The 24,670-nt window shown below is 49.2% G+C and overlaps 1 protein-coding gene across 1 annotated transcript; it reads left to right on the top strand.

Moving 5' to 3' along the window:
• Positions 1–23,545, top strand: POU2AF1 (POU class 2 homeobox associating factor 1). The gene is made up of 5 exons (XM_047752788.1): positions 1–188; positions 19,471–19,601; positions 20,054–20,096; positions 20,189–20,454; positions 23,057–23,545. The coding sequence occupies exons 1-5, from the start codon at positions 173–175 to the stop codon at positions 23,354–23,356; spliced, it is 756 nt and encodes a 251-aa protein (XP_047608744.1). The 5' UTR covers positions 1–172; the 3' UTR covers positions 23,357–23,545.
• The last annotated feature ends 1,125 nt before the right edge of the window (positions 23,546–24,670 follow it).

Below are 24,670 nucleotides of genomic sequence, written 5' to 3'. Positions count from 1 at the left end.
GGAGGATGTGATGACGTTGTGCCCCCGCAGCGGGAACTCAGGCCTTTAAAAAGCCGAGGAAACAGCCGCTGAGCAGGCAGTGGCTACACTGGAGGCAAGCACACCCAGGTCTCACATTAAAGAAGCCAAACTGTCTGCTTCAAAGAGAAAAGGCAACATCCTGTCGCAGGCCATGCTCTGGCAAAAACGTAAGTGGTTTGGCCGTGGCTGTGGGAGCAGCGCTGCGGGGGCCGGGGCTTCGCCAGTCAGCCTGCAGCTGGGGAGGTGCCGGTGGTGATGGGCAGCTGGGTCGGGTCCCCAGCCAGGGGCACAGGAGGGGTGAGGTGGGCGAGATGGAGCAACCTGTCAGAGGTGATGCTGATTTTCCAGGCGGGAGGGGAACGAACTAGTTAGTGTTCCAAGGTGGGACAGTGCATCCTGCCTCCGCCGCCCGAGTGAATCACTGTGGTGGAGAAAGGGCAGCTTATGATTCACCAAACAAATGCCAAACATGATCTTGGTTTGGGGTTGGGAGGGGAAAGCGTGGCACTCTTTAAGCGAGTGGCTTTATTTTCATAAACAGCTACTCTTTCGCCTGTGGTTCAGTTCCGTGGGCCTGTTTCTGAGCTGCTGAGCTTTCTGCTGAGGCGGGATGTGTTTGTGACTGCTTTGGGAAGATGTGCAAACTCGCCTTGTCAAGCCTGTCTTCATTTGCTTTGCTGTCTTGCCCCCTGTCATTTCTCTTCCCGTCCGGTAGAGAGGCTGGGGAGTCCCCCCACCAAATCCCCCCAACTCCCCCCGCCCCCCCTCCGCCCCCCCGCAAGGGGGCAGCCAGTTTATCTCTAACCTTAATGTTTATCCCTGGAGTTGGATGGAACTTCTGTGAACTTCATTTTCCACTATGTGGGACTGAAGAGAGACTCGTGTTATTCATCATTGAAATCACACAGAGATGAGCTACAGCATTTCTTTCTCAGAATAACAGAGGCAGTGTAGTAACCTCACGAGAGTCGAACCTTGCTGGGGCTCGGTGCTGTACTTCCTCAAGAAAGACGTAGTACCCCCAAATCTCTCTCTCTGTCCTTTTAAGGGCGCTTAGGTCTTTAAAATGCCTTTTTTTTTTTTAATTTATTATTATTACATATATGTATTTTTTTGGGGGGGGTCTTTTTGCCTCTTCTAGGGCCATTTCCTGCGGCATATGGAGATTCCCAGGCTAGGGGTCCAATCAGAGCTATAACTGCTGGCCTACTCCACAGCCACAGCAATGCAGGATCCGAGCCGTGCGTCTGCAACCTGCACCACAGCTCACAGCAATGCCGGATCCTTAACCCACTGAGCAAGGCCAGGGATCGAACCTGCAACCTCATGGTTCCTGGTCGGATTCTTTAACCACTGAGCCATGACAGGAACTTCTAAAACACCTTTTAATGAGTTTAGGCACAGCCTACCTTGAGCGAACTTATAAGAGAACCTAGATTTACAGAAAAAGATAAATTAGGGAGTGTTTATTTATTTTACAAAAGATATTCTATGGGAGCCCCTAAAGTTCTGAAAACATACCATCATGGATTAAAACATAACTTACAGTCACTTTATCACCAGTTCGTTGTTTCCTTTATTTCTTGTGTAAAATCTCGGGACTTGAGCTCGTTAATGTGTAATGTGAAGGAACGGTTTCAAAATTTCTCAGATTGTAAAGTCTCATCCTTGTGTGATGTTGGCAAGATGCAGGTTTTTTTCTTAAATAAGAAGTAATTCTCATTTGGGCTTGTGTGCTATGGGATCCTTCCAAGAGAACTAGGAATATTCTAGTAGGGTGGTGGCCACTGCTCCATGAAAGAGGACAGAGCAAGGCTGTCACCCGTGGGGGCAAAGGCACCGGCCGGGTGGGACTGCACTCAAGGTGGCAGGTGGGCATTTATGTCTCTCACCGGGGGCCGCTGGGTGTCCACACACGCCGACACTTAGAGCTGAATCAGTGGTTTTATGTGAGCCCCTCGGTTCCTACCTACTCAGAGCAAGTCGCTTTCTCCTTTTTAAAAAAATCCTCAGGGTTCTCATATGTAAAACGAGGTAAAAATGATACCCACTCCACAGAGCTAGCCTGAGTAAGCTGAAATGCCACCGAAATGATGTTGATGTTTCTGGTTTTGCTTCAGTGCCTGAGATGTGGGTTGTTTCCTTGCCTTCCCCAGCTGCCATATTTCCCCCTCTTGGTTACACGCTGCCTTTTTCCTTTTTTCATTCCTCTTAAGAGAGTAAGTTTTTTAAAGGGGCCGCTAGAGGCATTTTCCCAGCTCACTCCCTGGAGGTCAGCCATGTATAGCCAAACCCCATCCCTAGGAAGATCACGTTGTAAGTTGGTCAGTGGAATACCTGGGGTGAATGATTCTGCATTTTCAGATTCAAGGATCAAAATGTTCTTGAACTGCCCTTTGGCACTTGAAAGGAAAGTAGGAGAGGCCCTGAGCCCTAGACCCAACCCCTGACCCCCAATGAGGCCCTTGTCTAGGGCACTGAGGGCACCTGGGTGACTAAACCCTGTGGGAAAATCAGTAAAAACAGGGCAGCCTTGTCAGCCCACTTAGAATCACCTGATGGAAGGGCAGAATTTGAAATCAGACACCAAGAGTGCTGAAAAGGCACTTTCTTTTTTCAGAAAACACCCTCGAGGCATGAGCTGAAATGACTGTACTGTGGGGTTCTGGAAAGGGTTAAGAAAACATTCACTGTGTAGATGTTGACTCCTCCCTATCTGGCCCATGACCTCTGTGTATGGACTAAATGTGAACATGGGCTTTGATTTAGATCAGCTCAGAATTGCTGGCGCACAGGGGTGGAAATCTTCAAGTCGCAACCATGAGTTTGGGATTTGCTGGACTGGCCAGTTGGGGAAAGAAGTGGCTCTCCCTGCAGATTTCGCCTCCCCGCCCCCGGGTTCTGCACTTGGTCCAGCAGGTCCCATGTGGATGTCAAGAGCGGACATCCACCCCAGTGAGACGCCCTTGTTAAGGCCAAGTAACGGTGCCAGAGAAATAGCAGGTGTGATGCAGTGAGTCAGCTTTGGGTCCGAGAGTTGGTTCTACAGCTTAATTATTTAACCATCTCACATTCTTACAAATCTGGAAAATGGGGGTTCTGAGGCCTGCTTTACAAGGTTTTTGTCAGAAGTAAGGTAGCAAATAGGGAAAGTGCCATCAAGCCCCCTGAGAAGTAACGACAGTGCCTTCCCTTTGCTCCTGGGACGTCTCCTCTGGGCCCATCTTGAGTGAGTAGGGTTATGTCAAACCTTCCCCCTCATTTTCCACACTTTGCTTAGAATGGTTAAAAAGGCACATCAGCATATTCTCGAATGATGGGACCTTACATGGACTTTTCCAAGGGTCTACAGCAGGGGTCTGCCGACTCTGGCCTGAGTGCCAAATCCGTTCCACCGTCTGTTTTTGTAGATAAAACTTGACTGGAACACAGCCCTGTCTATTCATTTACATAATGTCTAGGGTTGGTTTTGTTACAATGGAAGAGTTGAACAGGTGTCGCAGAGAGCATCTGACCTGCAAAGCCTAAAATATGACTGTCTAGCCCTTTCCTGACAAGGTTTGCCCACCTCTGGTCTAAAATGATTTGGGTAGTACTTTAAGTGTTCATTTCCCTAAGTTACTCAGTAACGTGCACTGGGCTTATGCAAGGCCAACACCAGTGGGAGATAAAGCTTGCAATCAGTTGATGACATGATTTACACAAGGCTGAAATTTGATTTGGTTGACCTCTTCCTTAAAAGCAAGGCAGCTGTTTATGACGAGCACAGCGCCACTTGTTAGAAAATGAATGAACTGAACAACTGCTTTTTATTGTTGTTATTTATGTTAGGGAAAGATCTGGATGATAACAAAAGCAGGCTTGACTGATTTCCTTTGAACTGGCTGCTTGTCTTGATGTCTCAGAGACTCGGCCTTGGCGTTTCTTGGTCATGGTATCAAAGAGGCATCTCAAAAACAAGAAATATTAATTATCAAATTATTATGGCCTGAATGTTTAATTTCAGACAACCTGAACAGAGCAGAAGTTCACCAAATGGATAAATTAGGGCCCCTAAATTCTCATTAGCATAAAACTTTGGACTTACTCTAAGAATCTACTACATAGCCAACTTTTGGAGGGCAGTTAAAAGTGCGGGCAAAGATAAGAAAATCCTGTTGGAGTTCCCGTCGTGGCGCAGTGGTTAACGAATCCGACTAGGAACCATGAGGTTGCGGGTTCGGTCCCTGCCCTTGCTCAGTGGGTTAACGATCCGGCGTTGCCGTGAGCTGTGGTGTAGGTTGCAGACGCGGCTCGGATCTTGCGTTGCTGTGGCTCTGGTGTAGGCCGGCGGCTATAGCTCCGATTCGACCCCTAGCCTGGGAACCTCCATATGCCACTGGAGCGGCCCAAGAAATGGCAAAAAGACAAAAAAAAAAAAAAAAGAAAGAAAATCCTGTAATATACATATAATTTTTGAAACTATATCTCTTGCATAAATTCAGATGAACTTGTCATAAGAAGTGATTTAGATCCATGGACCGTTCCTAATATTTCCATTCCGTGTTACAACCTTTGCTTACTTAATAAGCCTAATAAACATCTTTACTTCTTACCAAGTTTGTCTATTAATTCAGTGGTTCTTGATAAGGACAGTTAGGATCCAAAGGACATTCACGAATTCATATGCACAGGAGGAGGTTAACTAAATGATACACATCTAATAAGGACACAGATTAATCTCTAAAAGAGCTGATGATTTTCAAGGTGGACCCTCTACTTCCTTTCTCCCTTTATTGATTAACCAACCTTGTCCCGTCTACAGCCCCAAGCTTACCGAGTCAGAGTTTTGGAAATCTCTCTTCTGATGCTAAGTGGCAAATCTATTCTGTTGGGAGGAACAAAAAAGAACCAAGGTTGTCCTCACTTATTAACCAAACATCTGGTGACATTTAGTTCACTTAGAAGTCCTATACATTTTTGCTTTTAAACTTTCCCATTGCAAAGTAAAGATACTAGTTTTTTTTTTTTTCTTTTGATTTTCTTCTAAAGTAGTTTATTTCCGGGAGTTCCCATTGTGGCGTAGTGGAAACAAATCCGGCTAGTAGTATCCAGGAAGATGAGCCTTCGACCACCCCCCCCACTCCCCCTACCCCCGCTCAGTGGGTCGGGGATCCAGCATTGCCATGAGCTGTGGTGCAGGCCACAGATGCAGGTTGGAGCCTGCGTTGCTGTGGCTGTGGTGTGGGCCAACAGCTGTAGCTCCGATTTGACCCCTAGTCTGGGAAGTTCCATATGCTGTGGAAAATAAAAAAAAGCAAAATAAATACATAAATAAATACATAAATAAATAAAATAAAAAATAAAAATAAAATAAAATAAAGTAGTTTTATTTCTTACTCGGCAAAGAGGTCCACCAATTTCTCGCTTTGAGCCAAACCAACCAAAGTTGGCTAATCGGTTATGATCATTAACATAATTTGCAGCTTTATGAAATACTCAGCAGGGTTCCAGTTTTCTCATTATTGTGCAGCAACTGCTGAATAAGAGCAGGCCTGGGATGGAGAGGCTGCCTCAGAAAGCCTCTTGTTGTATGCTGTGCTTTGACAAAGCATTATTCTTGCAGTCAGGAGACATGGATTCTATTTTCCAGTCTCTGGGTAGCTAGGTGTGGGGCCTTAGGCAAACTACCTACATACTCCAGGTCTCAAGTCCTCCAGTTGTCAAATGGGATTTCTCTTTTCCTGGCTGAGTGCAAAGAGATTGAACTTGACTGAAATCCTTTTCCAGCTCAAGTTGCTGAGTCTTCATGGGTGCTGTGAAAAATACATATGTATTTTTGGGAGTTCTCTGGGGGCCTAGTGGTTAAAGGTTCCAGTGCTGTCACTGCTGCAGGTTGGGTCACTGCTGTGGCACAGGTCTGATCTCTGGTTCGGGAACTTCCGCATGCTGTGGGCGTGGCCAAGTAAATCAATAAATAGATATTTTCACATGCATCCCAGGTGATTTGAATGTGCAGTCAGGCTGAGGACTGCTGACCTGGAGGCTGAAATTGATGCTTCAAATATACCTTTGGACAGTCGCTGCTATGAACAGAACGTGTTCAGTCCTTTTCCTAGGGATGAATATCAGCTGTGGGATGTTGAGTGCTTACCTGGGGGCTGTGCAGTACCCATATGTTCTGTTGGATCAGTTTGGATTGCATTTGGTTGTTATTTTTTGAGACTGGAAAAAAACCATGGATAGATGCCAACTATTGCCTTTGGAATGGATAAGCAATGAGATCCTGCTATAGCACTGGGAACTGTATCTAGTCACTTATGGTAGAGCAAGATCATGTGAGAGAAAGGAATGTATATGTGTATGTGTGGCTGGGTCGCCTTGCTGTACAGTAGAAAATGGACGGAACGCTGTAAACCAGCTATAATAGGAAAAAAAACCCTATAAAAATAAATAAATAAATAAGACAGTGGTTGGTGTACTTTCATATAAAAGAAGTCCATAGTTTGGAGTTCCCTGGTGGCCTAGGGGTTAAGGATCTGGCATTGTCACTTCTGTGGTGTGGGTTCGATCTCTGGCCCGGGAACTCCCACATGCTGCAGGTGTGCCTCCCTCCCCCCAAAAATAGCCTCTAGTAATCTACAGCGCTGTGTGGAGGCTCACAGTAACAACAATGTCTCAGGCCACTTGTGTCTTTTTGGTCTGCTGTCCTTGGCATGTGGCCTTTGTCCTCAAAGTTGCTTCGTAGTTGCTACTGTAGCTCCAGCCATCACATCTGTGTTTCAGGCATGGAAAAAAAGAAAAGAGAAAGGCAAAAATATCATACTTCTCTATCATTGCCTCTCTCCACTGACACACAACTTGTGCTGACGTCGAGCAGCCTCTCCTATCTGCAAGGAAAGAGAGTGTAGTTGTTGATCTGGGCACATGCCCACCTGCCCCACCCAGTGTAGGAGTTGATAGTAAGGAGGGAGAGGGCAGATGTTGGGTGTGGCAACTGCCAGTCTTTGCCACACGTTGAATGTACTATCTTATTAATCCACAGAAAAACTCCACGAGGCAGGTTCTGTTTTAAGCTGTATTTCATAGATGAGGAAACTGCAGCTTCAAGGTTGGTAACTCACCCTGAGTGCTGTCTGGCTCAGCTGTCTGGTCTCCCTGCCATGGTGCCTGTCTCACTCACAGGGCTTAGGAGGGTGTTCTTGGTAGAAGCACAGGCCTTTCATGTCAGATAAAGGACCAATGACAACATGCAGTACACCAGCTGGCAGATGTCCCAATGACAAAATGAAGTACACCAGATGGCAGATGTCCTTTCATATTCTGAAAACTCTTTTTTGATGCATGTGTTCCAACTTCCTTATTGAAGGAAATGAATTCTTTGGTCCTAAACCTCCTTCAGCAGGCTCTTTGCAGATACTTTAGCTGCCTTGGAGGATTCAGAGAGGGAGGGAAGGCTCTAGGCTTTCCCCCCAATAGCATAGCCCATCTGTTTTCGGGAGAGCAGCCTGTGCAGGGAGCCAAGGCTTTTGCATCCTTGACACTTCGTTCATTCTGAACTATGTAGACTTTGGAAGACAGCCTATTCCCGCGTGTGCGCGCGCGCGCGCGCGCGTGTGTATGTGTGTGTAGGTGAGCTGTGGAAAGCAAGTGTGTTATTTTGAATTCAAGAGTGACATCTCTGTTCCTTCTTTCCTTTTAGTGGTATAAAGCTTAGCCTCTGGGGCAGGCAGATTTGAGTCTGAATCCTAGATTTATGCTTCACTAGTTGAAAGATGCTGGCAAGTCCCTTTTTCTCGCTCTGCTGCCATTTCCTTATATGTACAATGGGAATGCAGTTCTTTGTAGGTTGCGGTAAGTGTGCTTGGCATTTGCTCAACACTCAATAACTATTACTTAGTAATATTATTTTCCTGTTCTCTCTCACTCTATCTCTGAAGACAAAGTTTATACAGCCAAGTCTAGATTCCAGTTTGTGTGGCTCCTGAGTTCTGCCTTTCTTGTGAAAGAGCAGGACGCATATTTCCAGTCTTGTGACTCGTGGTGGCATTAGTGATCAGGGTTAATGCTGATGGTTAAGCTGGCCATTCTGTGACCACACTTAGAACTGGGGCCACAGTTTCCTACCAGCCTCGTAAGATGGGATGGCGGCAGGCTTGTACTGACTGGCAAACTCGTGTTTGTTTTTTAAATTCACAAGATTGGACTTGAGGTGTTATAATCTAGCTCACAGTATGCAAGAAATAGCACAAATGATACCGAAAACTGAAACAGCAATGTGCTACCTCCTTTTCTTAGTAATGGTTTCATTAGTATCACTTTCTGGGAAGAGCAGGTAGCCAAAGAATTATAAACCAGAGTCATCCTCAGACCAGGTGTTGGGTCCAAAAAAGGATTTGACCATATTTAAGAAAAGCCGAATTACTTTTTAATCCTCTAGAAAGAATCATAAATTTAATTGGAAGAGAAGAAGAGTACAAAGATCACCAAAACTTTCTAGGACTGAGAAATGCTGGGAAGATAGTAAGGAAAGGAGACAGAGAGGCAAGAAGTTGAAGACACGTTTTAATGCTGGAAAAAGCAACAGCAACACAGGAAAGAAAGGTATCGAAGGAAAAATCAACATGGATTTGCCATCCCATGCAAGCCTGTCTCCATCCAGTAATGGGATTATTTCCGGCTAGAAATCAGCCAATGAAATAAATTATCTTCAGCAAGAGGGAGGGGAAGATGGAATCAGGAAAGGTGTCATGGAGCATCTGTGAGGCTTCAGATGTGGTTCTTCAAGAATAAATGATACTCAGACTTCTTGCTTAGATTCTGGGGGAGGAAGAGGCATCTTAGGACATAGAATATTAGCACTGGGAAGAAAATCCAAGGTGGTGCCTACAACGTTTTGTTCACAAACCCCTTTGTTCAAACCCAAGCTGTGGCAGAACTCTGATGTAAAAATAAAAGTGGAGCAATTGGGGGGTGCGGATCTTGCTCATTCACCCCCAGACTTCCCTGTTTCCTTTCTTGGCAAAAGAGTCCCTTTCCGGGCACCTTCATTTTATGCCAGAGTTTCTCAGATCCCATCTGATAACCCTGGCCTGGAGCCATCCTCTGCTGCTTGAACCCTGCCAACTGGTCACAGGTCCTTGGTTTGAAGACTTCTAGTAAAGATCTCACGCCTCGAGAAAAGCGACTCGCTTGAAGCATGTTGTATTGGTCTCCATGACGCGTTGAAGCTGTGAAAGTTATGTTTTCAGTCGACATAGGTATCTTGTGCTTAAGGAAAGGGGTACATTCCTTAAAGGTTAACCTAGTGATGTCATTCCCAGGCTTGCTAATCAAGCAGCTTCTACAGTGTTCTTCATAAGGGATTCCCCCCCGCCCCCCGCCAGGGCCATTGGTTAGTAAACCAGAGACCTAATAAAAAGATCTTGCCTGGCAGTTGCATCTCACCTCATGAATCAATTATTAGGGCCACCTTCCCTCATGCAGCTCATACCCAGGTCTCTGTGGGCCTTGAGGCTTGGGTAGTTGGATCTGACCCTAAATATGTAGCCAATGCTGGGCCTGAAGAGTCCATCCTTCAAGGAAGTGGTCCCTCCCTGAGGGTCTCAGGAAAAATTTATTTCTTTTATAAGAATCTCTTTGGTCTTGAAGATTCTCAAACTGAATGTTGCTTAAATCAAGGAACAAGCAACTGAATATCTTCTCTTCCAGCTCCTAATCGGGTTTTTCCTGTTCCAGGTTCTATTGGCAATTTGAGATGCAGGCTGTGGATCTCAGCCAAAAAAGGGAAGGGGTGTCTGTCTCCTGGGCCCCCTGGTCTTGTGCTCTCAATGTTGGTCCTTTCCCCCCTCATTTTGATCCCTACTACTTTTTTTTAAAAGTCTTTTTAGGGCTGCACCCACGGCATATGTAGGTTCCCAGGCTAGGAGTCTAATCAGAGCTGTTGCTGCTGGCCTACACCAGAGCCACAGCAACGCCAGATCCTTAACCCACTGAGCAAGGCCAGGGATCAAACTCGCAACCTCATAGTTCCTAGTTGGATTCGTTTCCCCCGTGCCACGATGGGACTCCCTTACTGCTCTTGATAAAGCTGAGGTAATGCCCAATATGTCAGTCAGAAGTTTATCTTGCTCTCCCAGGGGATAAAACTCCCCTCTCTGATCACTAAGAAGCCCTTCTCCGGCCTTCTGACCCTGCGATGTTTCTACCCCATAGGTGATATGTGCTCCTGGGTTTCTGGTCCTTTGAAGAAGCATCCATGACTATGGCCTCAGTCATGGATGTGCCTGTGTCCTTTTGGAGACATATTCAGGTTCCTTGAGGGGCTACATCTGACTCTGTCTGCAAGAGACAGAGGGACGCCTCCAAGGGACTCCTTCCTGGAGTCACCCTTTAAAAACTCCAATCTGTCACAAACCTGATCCTCTGGGGGCTTTAGAAGAAAAAAAGTCCTTCTGCTCAGCTCAAGGCACCTTTACCAGAGGCCAGTGCCAGGATTTTGATGTCTTCTCTCCAGGCTTGTTCTGTATGCCAGTGAGGTCTTTGGCCAGTCTCTCTGCAGCATCATTAGCCTCCTTGTCTCCTAAACATGGCCACCCTGCTGCTTGAGAACATCAGGCCCAAGCACCTGAGGGATGACTTCCAGGAGTCCGAGGAAGGCAGACTGAGATGGACCTGGCTGGTAGCAGAAGGCCCTGGGGATGTCAAGGATGAAGACACTCAGGATCAGGAGGCAGCAGGATAAGGGCAAGTTAGGGTCACTGTCCCAGGGCTCCTTTTCTGGTGATTGATGGGCTACAAAGTTTTGGCTGAGATCAAAGGAGAAACAGCTATTTCTTGAAAAACTATTACCACTAGGTGTGTGGCTAATTTCATACAATTAGGAGATGGAGTTCAATATTGTCATTTAGCGAATGGAGAAAACTGATACACACACAAGCCAAATGATTTGCCAAGGGGCACATAATGATAAGCTATGTAGTAGGCTTTCCAAATTAGATCTGCTTGAGCCCCAAACAACAACACACTGCTTTTCAATGGCAAGGATTTTAGGGCTGTGATAGGTGCTTCCTCCCTTCCCAATGGAAATAAGTCCACCCTTAGAAGGAGGTGGTTTCTACTTGAGTGAGAGTATTTGTAGCCTGACTCAAAAGCCCCTGCAGATATGAATCTCAGAAAGTGAGATTAGAGACTCAGTCTAGAACTTCTGAGGCCAGCTGAGTTCCATCTTGGAATCTGAGTTCCTAGGACAGGTCTTCCCGGAGTGGGCAAATCAGCTAAGACAGGTTGAGTCAAATACCTTTGGGGTTCATCCAAGGTCCCTAGGCTGGGGAAGGATCCTGAACATCTGGGGCTGCTATGTTATATGTGAGACGAGGCTTCCACGCATGGTATGGCCTGAGCCTGACCCCAGAGCTATCTCTGTGCACTGGAGACAAACAATCGTGCCTCTTCTTTGTACAGCCCCTGGAGACTTGGGCCCCCAATCTGCTGCTCATTCAAGCCCAACTGAATCAAGGGGAGGTGAAAACCAGCCACACAAGCCAGCATGTTTCAACTCTGAGGCAGATGCAGCTCTGTCACAGTTGGTAATTCTAGGCTGGCTGGTGCAATTGTTCGATGAGGTTCACACACCCTGCGAGGTTAGCCGGTAAGCCCGGAGATGGCAGGAATGTGGTTCACTCTGCTCCAAAGGGGCTTGTTCAACAAATGCTCTGCCAGGGGTCTGCTGGTCTTGTCCCCTCCCTGGAACATGCAATCTGAGATGGGAGCCCTTTCTGCTCTGGTGACCCCAGTTTCTCTAAAAGGCGGGCAGATGCAGCTGGTTCCTCAGGTGGATCTGTCTGCCGTCATTTCAGTCAAAAATACCAAAAATAAAACTTTGTGGGGAATTGTGTGGGTCTCTCAGTTCTCGCCACTCCTCATGTGAGCAGACTGCTGGTAAGCTTCTCATGGACCTCGCTCTCCCTTCTCGGCCGGGAGACGCCCTTTCTTGCGGGAATTGACAGTTGAGAGAGACTGGATCAGGCTGGTGCGAGCCCACTGCCAGCCTAGAGTAAGGAGGTTTAGAACTGACCGAGGGCCCGTTCAGTGACCAACCTCCAGGGTCACCCAGTGAAATGTACAGGCTTTGCCCAGGGAAAGGGGGGCAGAGGCAGGATGTGAGGCAGAAATGGACTGAGCTTGGAATCAGAGGTCCTGGGTTTGGTGGACCGACGACCCTGCTGTTTATGAGCGCAAGGCCCTTAGCATCTTTGAGCATCACATTCCTCATCAGGGAAAAGGAGGGTGAGAGGGAGACCTTCCTGCCTATTTAAGACGTCGTGGGGAGGCCGCCTGTGAAATCATGTGTGTCAGAGTCTCTGTGAGCTGCAGAACATCACGCAAAGGTGCGTGGTGATTTCCGAGTCCTGGGAGTTCAGATGGTGACCAGGAAGCACACGGACCTCTGGCAGCCACGCGTCCCAACAGACCTGAGTCTCCACAAAGGAGCCTCACACGGACACTGTGTCTGTCTCTACCCCCAGGAAGAGCAGAACCCCGGCGCCTTCCGCACCCTGCTGGCTCTGCGGGAGGTTTGGAGGAGGAGGCGTGCCTGGGTGATGGTGCTGAGGGCTCTGAGTTGGGGGCATCTCAGTAGCACCTGGGAGGAAAGGATTGGCAGCCTTTTGGCACTAGAGGCCTTGTGGCAGTTCCACCCAAGGTCGAGGGCTGGGACATCCGGAACTTTTGGAAAGACCCAGGTAATCCTGGGGCTGCCAGTGGGACACTCAGGCAGGAACTTGGTAAATGGTAAGTGGGCTGTGGGTAAACAGACTCCCTACTAAGCCTAACAGTTTAGGGGTGTAATCACTGTGGATGTCCATTCCATCCGGCTGTAGTTTCTTTAAAATGGGAGTTACCCAGCTTCTAGACCTCTTTGGTCCGGGACTCTGGTCCTAAGACTGAACAACCCTCGGCAGTCACCCCAAATGAACCGTAGAAGCTTCTCCTGGCTCCTCTTTATTGGAGTGTTCCCTTGAGGTCCTTTTGGCCTGGCCAGGGCTGGGGAAATCCTAAGTGACTGTGCCCTTCCCTTCTGCCACCAGACCAGAGAACACAGGATCAGCCACCATCTTTGCCTGATCCACACATGAAGACATCAAGACTTACTTCTGATTGGCTGACCCAGAAGCCTCATGAGCCACAGCAGACCTTAATTCAGCTGGGGTTCTGCTTTCCCAAATCTTCTGTGCACTGTTAAGGCTGCCCTTTTTTGTTTATTTATCTTTTTCTCCTCTGCCCTGAGTGTTTTGTAGATTTCTAGAACATGTGAGTGACAGGTTGAGACAGGTTGATATTTCCTGGCTGCAGGGCCCTCCTCTGTTCAAACATTGGTGAGCAGAAAACCTGCATTTACATGCATATGGGATCTCTTTGTTGGCCTACATTAAAAAAAAAAAAAAAAAAAGTAAACTACAACCTAGTGTAAATTGGGTGGGAAAGCTTTTCTATAGCGTGTCAAGTCCAGTCTTTGGCCAAAGCCCAAGTTCTTTCTTCCTGTTTGGAAAAAAATCAGCCATTGTCCATGAATGCAAAGAACAAATTTAAAAACTTTGACTCAGACCTTCACCATAAGAAGAACAACTTGCAGTAGTGTTTCAGTTAAGGATGTGAATTATCCTTTAGCTGACCTGAGCTAAATTTGCCTTAACTCTCTTAGGTGGAGACCATGAGGAAGCTTCTTTACATTAAAGTGGAAGGTGGAGAGCAACTTTTGTGACCTTGTTTCCAGTTAGAAGCAAGGGCAAGTTTGTTACTCCTAAGCTTGAATTCCTGTTGTTCAATTCTTTGTTTTTGGTTTTGCTGTAAGTAAAGAGAAAATTGTTGTGTTTCTCCCTAGTGGGTCTTTTTATTTCTTAAAATAATGCAAAAGATTCAGCAGCAAAAGAGGATAATATTTACTGTGGTTATTTGGAGTGATCAGTAGCGTGTCAGGTGTCCTTCTGGTCTAGGAAAGCTTTGTCTTTCAAAATGGCCTCGTGTGGCTGCAGCTTCAAAGTTCAACCAGTCAGACGTAATGAGAAGCACGTTCAGTGAGCTCGATGGTGAAGATGGGTAGGATCTCTTCCTGTTTCCCTGCTGACGGAAATGTAGGCTTACTCTGGATCCCACTTTAGATTCTAGCGCTTAGAGTAGCATCCTAACTGGTGTCTGAAGAGGGCTTTAAAAAGTTTTTTTTTAAAATTATAGTTGATTTATAATGTGCCAATTTCTGCTGTACAGCAAAATGACCCCATCATTCATATTTACACATTCTTTTTCTCATGTTGTCTTCCATCATGGTCTATCCCAGGAGAGTGGATAGAGTTCCCTGTGCTGTACAGCAGGACCTCACTGCTTATCCAGTCTAAATGTAATAGTTTGTACCTACCAACCCCAAACTCCCTGGCCATCCCACCCCCTCCCTTCTCCCCGTTGGCAATTGCAAGTCTGTTCTCCATGTCTATGAGTCTGTTTCTGTTTTGTAGATAGCTACATTTGTGCCATGTTTTAGATTCCACATTTCCACATATGATATCATAGGGCTGTCCCCCCCCGCCCTGCCCATACTCACAGCGTGTGAAAGTTCCTGGCCCAGGAATCAAACCCAAGCCACAGCTATAACTAGAGACACAGCAGTGACAACGCTGGCTCCTTAATCTGCTGAGCCACGAGGGAACTCCTGAAGAGGGCTCCCTTAAAGCTGCCCTGAGGACATTGCCTGGGCGTTGGCTCCACGAGGACCTGCCTCCTGAGCCTTAGCCTGGTAGCTTTCTCACTTTGGGATGGACCTGGTTTGCATGGGGTTATTAAATAAATAAGTGCTCACAATTTTGCATATTTCCTTGGTGATGTTTATTATACCTTCATCCAGGAACCAAGGGCCATGTTTATTTAGATCAGTAGAATCCTGTGTTCCCTAAGCTCGGTGCAAAACAAGTGCAGGGCCCACAAGTGGCCAGAGTGCCGCCTCAGGTGACCATTCGGCTTGAATCTGTCATGGTCTGTGCTCGCCAGTGGAACAGCAGCTGCAGGACTCTTATTTTTGTGACGTGGAGCGTGTCCGAGTGTAAGGCAGGGGGAACTGAAATAGCCTCTGCTGCCTTTTTATACCTTCAGATTTTTTTGTTGCTCATTTTGGAAAAGGGAAGCCCTCGTTGGGGGCAAACTCATAGGTTTTTCTGTAAATGAGTTTTGTTTTTTTTCCCCCAAACAACACTGGTGACTGGCTTGCAGGAGTGGGAAGGCAGTGTGGCGGATTCCCAGTGAGGGTCAAGAGGCTTGTGTGTAGGTGGGAAGATTGTTTCTCCGTGATGGACCCTTGGATGCCCGCAGGCGACTTAAAGGGCCTTCAAGCCACAGGAGACATGGTGAGAAAGCGTCAGGCTTTGAGAGCGGGCTACCTGGAGCCGCAGTTCGATCAGGGGCTATGAAAATCTATGGTCAGCTCTACTTTGGGAAACTGGACTTACCTCTCTGCTTGTGCATTATGATTTTCATCTCCTGTTTTATTCGCCTTGGCTCTTTTTTTACGTGTCATTATTGTAAGAAGTTATTTTAATCATCGTAACATTTTCTTCTAGTTAGTTTAGTTGTTGTATTCAGGGATCCACAAGACCCAAGGCAAAGCAATCATGACTTCAGACAAACTTTTTTGCCTCCTGAATTTGTAACTGTGGGCTCAGTTCTCACACTAGTGGCAGCGGGGAGCCTAGTGTTTACTGTGGAATTAGCAGTGTTTACTGTGGAATTAGCAGTGTTTACTGCTGCTTCACAAGGGCTGGTGTGAAAGGCACCAACAGCAGGTTTTCATCTCGCCAGCACGCTTGGCCGTTGGGATCCTGTGGGAATTGTCTTGAGGCTTCAGGTTCTGCTATTTCACGGGCTCTTTGCAAAGCCACTGTGGGAAGCATCCTCACTCTGCTCACCTGGCCGCAGGCGCAGGATTCCTTGGCAGCTGGCTGTGGACTCGCAGGTGGGCGGTCAGGAGGTCCTTAGGAGCTGTGGGAATTTTGTGACTGCAACAGGAAGAGGTAGGGACTTAGAAACTGCTCCCCATATGGTGGTTGTTCAAGGGCACACCTGTTGACACTGCGGGTTCTGCGGAAGTCCAGACAACAGAGGGCCGTGACCTCTGCTCACGGCACCTTCCCCAAACCCTCTTTGTTCATTGATTCAAAAACAACAGGAGGCAGGAAGCTCTCCCTTGACAAGATGCTGGAAGCACCCAGCTGGCTCCTTTGCAGCCAAGTGGTCCATGTGCCCACTTCCTGGGAGGGAGGGCATGGGGAGTCCTCTGGGCCCTTCCCCAGAAGTGTACATGCAAATCAGAGGGGAGCAGCCATATGCCCAGCTCTCGTCTGGTCTGAGATGTGTGTGTGTGTGTGTGTGTGCGTGCGTGTGTGTGTGTGTGTGTGTGTGTGAGACTAAACCTTTCTTGTCCCCTGACAGAATTAAGAGTGTGACCACAGTGCTCAGACCCCCACATGGCCCTGTCCCTTGAGTTTCTCCAGAGTGCACGATGCCTCAGGCTATACTTTGTGCTTAAGAATAGCTGGAAACCCAGCTGGGCGCACACATAGGTTGAATGATGTGGGTGTGAACAGGCTGATGTGGCTGTGGGTGACCCTGAGAAGGAGTGAACGGAGGGTGGGAGGGCAGGTGCCTCTATCCTCTGCCAGGTCAGGCTGCACCTGGGGTCTGCAGTCACCGCTGGGCATCACCCATCATCAGGAGAAGTGGCAAATGAACTCGTGCAGGAGCGATGCCGTCAGGAGGAAGGCTGCAGGGATTCAGAACGTGTCATTAGGACATAGCTGGAGGGTACAGTGTTCATTCAGACTCTACAGGGACCTGGTATCCATCTGCTGGGAAGGGACACTGCGAATACAAAAGATCATATCAGCTCACATTTATTCAATGCTTCCTCAGTGCCCGCTCTACTCTTAAGCACGTACCTGTAATTCTCAAGTTGCCTTATTGGGTACATACCGTGATGAGCCTCATTCTGTAGACAAGAGAGCTGTAAATGGAATATGAATTGTGAGTTTCCTTAGAAGGTAATGCAAGGAACAACGGTGCATGTCCCGAGGAGGCAGGTCCAGGAGGAGGAAGAGTTTCCACCAGAGGAAGGTGGGCATGGGTGCAGGAAGGGGAAGGAAAACAACATATCGAACATCAGCCTCATGTTGGACACGGCTGTGGGAGCTCCCTGTGTATTATTATTCCAGTTAATTCTCACAAGAACCGTGTGAGATAGGAGCTATTATTTCCATTTTACGGATGAGGCAAGTGAGGCCTAGGGATATAAAATAGATCAACTGAGACTTTTTCACCAAACACTGACCACCCAGATTTAAACACAAGTATTGTTAGCTCTTAAGTCCATCGTCACTGATGCTTAAATGAAGTTGATGGTGCATAAGTGGTCCCAGGGTACAGGTACCAGGCTGGTTCTCTCTGTGACCCACTACCGCTTCAGCCTGAATCTCAAGTTGTAACTGTTCTATTCTTGCCTCTCCCACCAGATGGCAAGATGCGTGCAGGCAGGTGTGTCTTGCTCAGTGCTGGCTTCCCAGTGCCCTGCCATATTTGAGAGAATGAAGGAATACCAGGCAAGCGCCCTTCTTAGGACAGGAGAGGTTAATCTCCTCTTGGGATGTTAGGGGGAGATCAGGGTTGAATTAGCAGTGGTTCTCATTCCAGCAGAGTTTCAGAATCACCTGAGGGATTTTGATGTGGATCCGTAAGCCCACATCAGACCCCAGGAATCAGACTTTCTGGGAGTGGGGCCTGGGCATCTGTATTTTGCATCACTCCCTCATTGCTCCTGCAGCTTGGTCAGACTAGGAACCTCTGTGAATGCATCTGAGTCTGGGGTTCTTGGCTTCTGGGTCATATGTTCCTGAGGCTCTTGGACACCCCCTCCCTCTTCCTCTGCTTTTCTGCCTGGGCTTCGAGGACAGGCCATGTGTGTGCCCAGAGCATGGATGGAGATCTGGTGCTAGTCAGGCCTGGGGTCTTATCAGCTGGGTATTTACTGAACAAAGTTCAGTTAGGGCAGCACTGTGGATCCGGGTTTAATAAATATCTAGGCTTCTGGGCTTTTGATGCCGAGCCCGGGCCCCTGGGCCTTATCAGTGGATGATAGTAGACTCCCAGTGTGAGTCGTAAGGCCCAGCGCTACTCACCTCTCGTGGCTGACCCAGGCCTGCCCTCCAAGGGCCTGAGGCCCCAGGCTGTGAGCTGTCTGGGAGGGCAGGCTCTCATTGCCCAGCCGTGGCTGCTTTTGGCTTGCTCTCCTGGCCAGGGAGAGCCCTGGGTTCCAGCTCATGGTGCTTTGGTTTCCTGGCATTGATGATAGAAAGCAAAGGGAAACTTCTCTCAGCAGCAAGACTGGACTTTGGCCCAGGGCACACGAATCACCAGTGGGTATTTGTCCTATGTCCTGGGAGCCACAGAGAACCTGGAAACCATTCACTGCAGCCCAGTCTAAAGGTCTGGGAGGGGTGAAGGGAAGATGAATGAATCATCATCCAACCAAATTAATCAATAAAGAACTTACTGAGTTTATAATGAACATGCCACGTGGAAGGATACAGAGAAGTAAGGTATAATCTTTCCCCCTGAGGAGTTTGTAATCTGGTTATAGGGGCATAAGAAATTTACACCAAAAAGGATTACCAACTATTAAACAGCAGACTTCAAATGTCTTGAAAACTTCCTCTGTATCTGATTTTATACTAAGCATGTATCATGCTTCCCATGTGCTATGTCAGGGACTCCTTATGACACCCCTTTGATAGGAAACTGAAGGTTAAGGAGCACAGAGAGATTTAGTAACTCACCCAGAATCACACAGCCAGGATGTGGCAGGGGCGGGTTTTGAGGCCTGTGGCATCTGACTCAGAGTCTCTGCTCTTGTGCCGCCCTCTGCTGCCCCCTCTGATGAATGCTAATAAGCCTGGAAGTGTTGAAGAGGCAGCAGGATGAAGCAAATTCTGTGGACTGCAGTGGTCAGCTGGGGGGTGCACTAGACTTGGGTCAGGAAGACTCAAGAGGGTGAGATAAGTGAGGGGGAATCCTGACAGTGGGAAATAACCAGTAAGGATAAGGAGGGGAAAGAGTCGAGGAAGATGGAGAGGCGTCTAGATAGACCTTCTGGTGGGAGTCAGGCCTTGCTTAAGGGTTAGTGTACAGAGGGGTTGGGGATGTGGGTTGAGATCATACTAGTGCCCTTGGGCCTTAATCGTCTGGGTAGAAGGGAGCCCTGGAAGGTTGGAGGCAGGAGAAATGATAACCCTGGGAGGAATATCCCGGGAAGTCTGGCGGGTTCCTGTGCCTTCAGGCCCAGCTTTGATGAGCCGGCAGACCCTGGAGGAGAGCGAGCACATTGGGGTGGGGGCTGGCTGGGAGGGGAGATGAGATCCAGTGCCCCTCTCTTCACAGCCGCAGCTCCAGAGCAGGCCCCGGCACCACCCCGGCCGTACCAGGGTGTGCGCGTGAAGGAGCCGGTCAAAGAGCTGCTGCGGAGGAAACGAGGCCATGCCAGCAGCGGGGCACCCGTGGCACCAACCGCGGTGAGGGACTGCAGTGGCCCGAGTGTGTGTGTGTGTGTGTGTGTGTGTGTCGGGGGCGGGGGTGGGAGGGTGATGAGAGGAGTTGGGCGGGAGTGTAGGTCCCTGCCCCATGGGATCCTCAACAAGGGCGCAGAGGCCACTCGTAGCTGCTGGAAGGGGGCCGTTACCAGGGCGGATGAGCAAGTGTCTCACAGGCCCTGTGGGGGTTGCCGGCTCCCCTGGAAGGTGATGACACTGTTCCCCAAGTGCACAGCCTCCTTGCTAAATGGAGACCAGTCCCTTGAAAGTACGGGTGGTGATGGTTGGGACACTGGGCGGGTTAGTTCTAACAAGGGAGGTTCCCACCACCACCCCAGCGCCCCCTGCCCTGGGGAGGCCCCCTGGGCAGCTTCCCGCAGAGGGCCTGCCCGAAGTGCTGAACCCTGAGCTTGGTCCTCCCTTCTCCCCTCTAGGTGGTGCTGCCCCATCAGCCCCTGGCGACCTACACCACAGTGGGTAAGAGCTCCCCGCCGCCCCGGCCTTCTCCAAGCCCTCCACCCCCACCCATGTGACACACCTGCCACTCTGGAACTTCCTTCTTCCCACAGGTCCCTCCTGCCTTGACATGGAGGTCTCTGCTTCCACAGTGACAGAGGAGGGGGCGCTGTGCACCGGCTGGCTCTCCCAGCCCGCCCCGGCCGCCCTCCAGCCCCTAGCCCCGTGGACACCCTACACTGAGTACGTGTCCCACGAGGCTGTCAGCTGCCCCTACTCAGCTGACATGTATGTGCAGCCCGTGTGTCCCAGCTACACGGTGGTGGGGCCCTCCTCTGTGCTGACCTACGCCTCCCAGCCGCTCATCACCAATGTCACGGTATGTCACACGAAGGCCTTTCTGCACCCACCCCTGTGAGGGAACCCTCTAAGCATAGGGCTTACTTCCTGCTCCCTGATGTTCCTTGCTGTGGATTCCCAGGAAAATCAGGTCCTCCAAGCCCACCCCATCCTCCAGGGAGGCCTGCTTTCATTTCTGATGACTTCAAATATCTTTCCCCCAAAGGCTCTGGTCTCTTTTGTCATGGCTTATGCTCCTGCCTCTCTGTCCTAAGTCTCCCCCACTGCCTCATATGCAGGAGTCTCAGTGAGGAGTCTCAGTTTTTACTGAATGGGAGACCAGGCGATATTTGCATGGGGACGCTTGCCAGAGGCTGCCTCTCCTTACTCAGATGACTTAGGTGGTGGTTGCTCCTAATAAAGGGATTTACCAGAACATTTCTAGGCTGAGCACAGGTGACACATCTTTTCAGAATACTGTACTTTCGATAGTGTCAGATCCACCTGCAGGGTAACTTTTTGAGTTGCACCTCTAATGTGTCAGATTGCCCTGGATTCAAATCTCTGTCCCTTCACTTACTAGCTATGTGCCCCTGGGCTTGGTGACTTAATGCTTTGAGTCTTACAGTCCTCATCTGTAAAACGGGACTACTAACAAAAGGGCTGATGTCAGGATCAGTGGCGTGATGCACACAGAGGGCTTAGATACTTCCTAGGCTCAGCGTCCTTCGCCGCATGATCCAGAAAGCACAAGCGCTGCCTTCAAGTGCTGGGTGGGGAAGGAAGAGCCTGTCCCCCTAGAAAATGAAGCAGAAAGAGAAATAGTTTTATGTGCATGGTGCCTGTTTGACCAAAGGAATGAGAATCTCTCAAGTGTTCAGAGGAGAGAAGACCTGTGGTGAGAGCTACCTCTAGCTCCAGTCCAAGGAAAACTGTGAGAGGTAGAGCCTGGGCTTCATGAGTATCTGCGGAGCCCACCCTTGGTGATGGAGCTTTGCTTTGGTTCCCAGGTCCCCTCTATTTACCCCAAAGTCCAGTGTCCCTGCTGTACTTGGCCTTCAAACACCATCTAGGCCCGAGCTGCAGGAGGCCCCCACTCCATGGCCACCCAGCTACTCAGCAAGCCAGTTGTGGACCTTGAATGATGGTGGATGGGGAGGTGTTAAGTCAGGCAGCTTATTTCCATATGGGGGCCAGGGGTGGGCGTGAGGAGTGGTGGACACCATGGTTCCCAACCATCTCAGGACCAAGAATTCCTTTGATTATTTATCCTTTCATCCATCCCACCTCTTGCTTTGAAAGCTTCTGTGTATCCAACAAACTATATTTATTAAGAAATAATTTATTTGTTTTGCAGTTTTGTAAATTAACTCATCAAAGCTAGTTGGAGCTACCAATCGGCACTCCTGATCAGCAGGAGATAAAACCTGTTGGGACAGGTTGACGTAATTCTATCCCTGAGCCAAGAAACTTACACTTGCAGTTGACCTGCACAGGTTTATGATGCAAAAAATGCAGCATTTCCATTTGGATTTTGAAGTTCCGTAAGGCTTTGTTGGGAGGCCGGAAGTCCTCTGAGACCCTTTCCAGCCCCACCATTCTATAGAAAAACACCTAAAGCCTTGTTACTCAAACTGTGGACCCCAGATCAGCTGCACTGGCATCACCTGGGCTCTGATTAGACATGCAGAATCCAGGCCCGGCCAGACCCGTTGTACCAAAATCTGCATCGCAACAAGGTCCCGGGAGATTGAATTACTTCGTAAGCTCTTCCCTAAATGACTCTAAGAGTTTTCTCTCAAGACACAGTAGCATGTGGAGCTCTGATAGGAAGGTAGGGGTGCTTAGGGAATGTTTTGGCCTCTCTGTGCAAAGATCTTCCTCTTCCACCTCCTTTCTCACTGGTGGAAGGGAGCAAGAATCCAGGCCCTGGCCTTCCCTCTGACTTAAGCTGGGACTTGTAGGGTGGTTGCCATGCAGGTGAGCGATATTGTTCGTAGGGCCTCTGGGGGTGTGGCCCTGACTTTGGAGGTCTCTGGAATGGCCATAGGGGGCCCAGCCAAGAGGCACCGGAGGATGAGGTAGTGGGGGTAGGGCTGTGTTGACCCAAGGGGTGCTCAGGTCACCAAAGCTGCCACATGGGGCCAGGGCAATCTTTGTGTCTGGGCACAATAGTGGCCACTTTGCGATACAGCTACTCTGCGGTGTGACAGGTTTGTTGTTCAACATGCTGTATTTTCATTCATTAGGATGCACGCCCCACCTCACCCACATTTTAGTATCTCTGAAATCGGGATGCATTTTCTATTCAATGAAATCTGGAAAAGCATCTCGAATGCACCCAGCCCTCTGATGTCAGGCCTATGTGTAGCCTGTTGTACAGACGAGGAAACAGAGGCTGCAGGTGGGGGAGTAGCATGAGTGAGGACACAGAGCTAGTGAGTGACAGGGTGACAGATGCAGAAGCTTGTCTGGCTTCTCCCTTGGGGTGGGGTGGGGGGGCTTTGAGCAGGGGAAGGCGGAGCCCCGGGAATGAGACCACAGGAAAGGGCTGAGGAGAGGGAGATAGACATCCCCACGAGGACAGGGTGGGCAGTGGATACCCCAGGTCTGCTCACCTCCCTGTGTCTCCTCCATCACAGACGAGAAGCGCTGCCACACCCACAGTGGGGCCCCAGCTGGAAGGCCCAGAGCACCAGGCACCCCTCACCTATTTCCCATGGCCTCAGCCCCTGTCCACGCTGCCCACTTCCACTCTGCAGTACCAGCCTCCAGCCCCAGCCCTGCCTGGGCCGCAGTTTGTCCAGCTCCCCATCTCCATCCCTGAGCCGGTCCTTCAGGATGTGGAAGACCCCAGGAGAACCATCAGCTCCCTGCTTCTGGAGGAAGAGGATAGTGATACCTACTCGCTCAACCACACGCTTTCCGTGGAAGGCTTTTAAGGCTGGCTCCCACCTGAAAATCTTGTTCCCAGAAACTGGGATTTGAAAATGACCCTGAGGGAGTTCCCGTGTGGCTCAGCACATTAAGGATTCGAGCTGTCACTGCTGTGGTGCAGGTTCGATTCTTCACCTGGGAACTTCTGCGTGCCATGGGCGAGGCCAAAAAAATAAAAATAAAAATGAGCCTGGGATTGAGCCTCAGATTCCTATCTGTTTGGAGTAACCGTTTCATAACTACACTTTCTACCCCAAACTAGAATTGTCAATCAGCCTGTCTGCCTTCTTCCCTTTATCCTTCCTCCCCTCTTCTCCCCTCTCTCCCTCCTTCCCTCCCTTCCATCCATCCTTCCATCCATCCATCCTTCCTTCCTTCCATCCTTCCTTCTTTTCTCTTTCCCTCCTTCCCACCTTCCTTCCATCCCTTCCTTTCCCTTCCTCGTTCTTTTTCCATTTCTCTTCCTTTTGGGGAGGGAATTGCAGGGATTTTAAAGATAATATTTGATGCCAGGTGTTGCTGAGTCTGTGGCCCAGGGTTTTCATTTCTGCCACGTCCCCTGCCTGGAGAAGGCCTTCTCTCTGGGGCCCAGGGCCTCACGGGGGGCCGTGGCCTTGCCTGCTGTCATTTTGAAGTGGGCGGGGTGCCAGATGAGGAGACCGGCCCTGCCCACCTCTCTGAGGGCAGGACCCATGTCAGGGCCCTGGAGCTGTCAGTTCCCATCATTGCCCCTTTGTTCTCCTCAGCTTTGGTGGATTTATCTTCCGGGCAGCAGGCTCTCAAGGCCTGGGGCTCAGTGGGTGGCGGGTGGAAGTGGGGGACGAGGGGCATCAGGGTGGGTGGGGGCCGGATCAGAGGGACAGAAGAGGATGGACACATGGAGCGTGTATATGCAGGGGGTGGGGAAGGTTGGGTTTTAAGGGGAGAGTAGGAGGGCTCAGGAGTGGTTTGCTTTGGATTTCTTGGTTATATTAAGAAGGGGAATAACTTTAAGAAAAATATGGCTTTAATAGGTGCTTTTGCTACTAAAGGAAAGCCAAGTTCTTGTAAATGGGATGATTGGCTGTGTCTGACTGGTCTTTCCACGTCCAGACTGTCTGCGGGGCTGTGTGCAGGCCAGGACCCGCTGCAGCCCCGTGGTGACTGAGTCCAGGCCCAATGTGACCATATGTGCTTATTTAGTGTCTTAAGCCTCCATCAGCCACTATGAAGTGGAGCCAAAACTTCCTCCCCCTCAAGTACCATCCTTCCTGGGGGCTTCGAGAGCCTCGGCCACAAGGACCATAAGGTTTCATTTCATTTCTTTTTTTTTTTTTTTG

The sequence above is a fragment of the Phacochoerus africanus genome, chromosome 11 (assembly GCF_016906955.1).
Source record: "Phacochoerus africanus isolate WHEZ1 chromosome 11, ROS_Pafr_v1, whole genome shotgun sequence".
Taxonomy (NCBI): Eukaryota; Metazoa; Chordata; class Mammalia; order Artiodactyla; family Suidae; genus Phacochoerus; species Phacochoerus africanus.
Note: the sequence above shows the minus strand (reverse complement) of the source record. Positions and strands in the feature narration are given on the sequence as shown.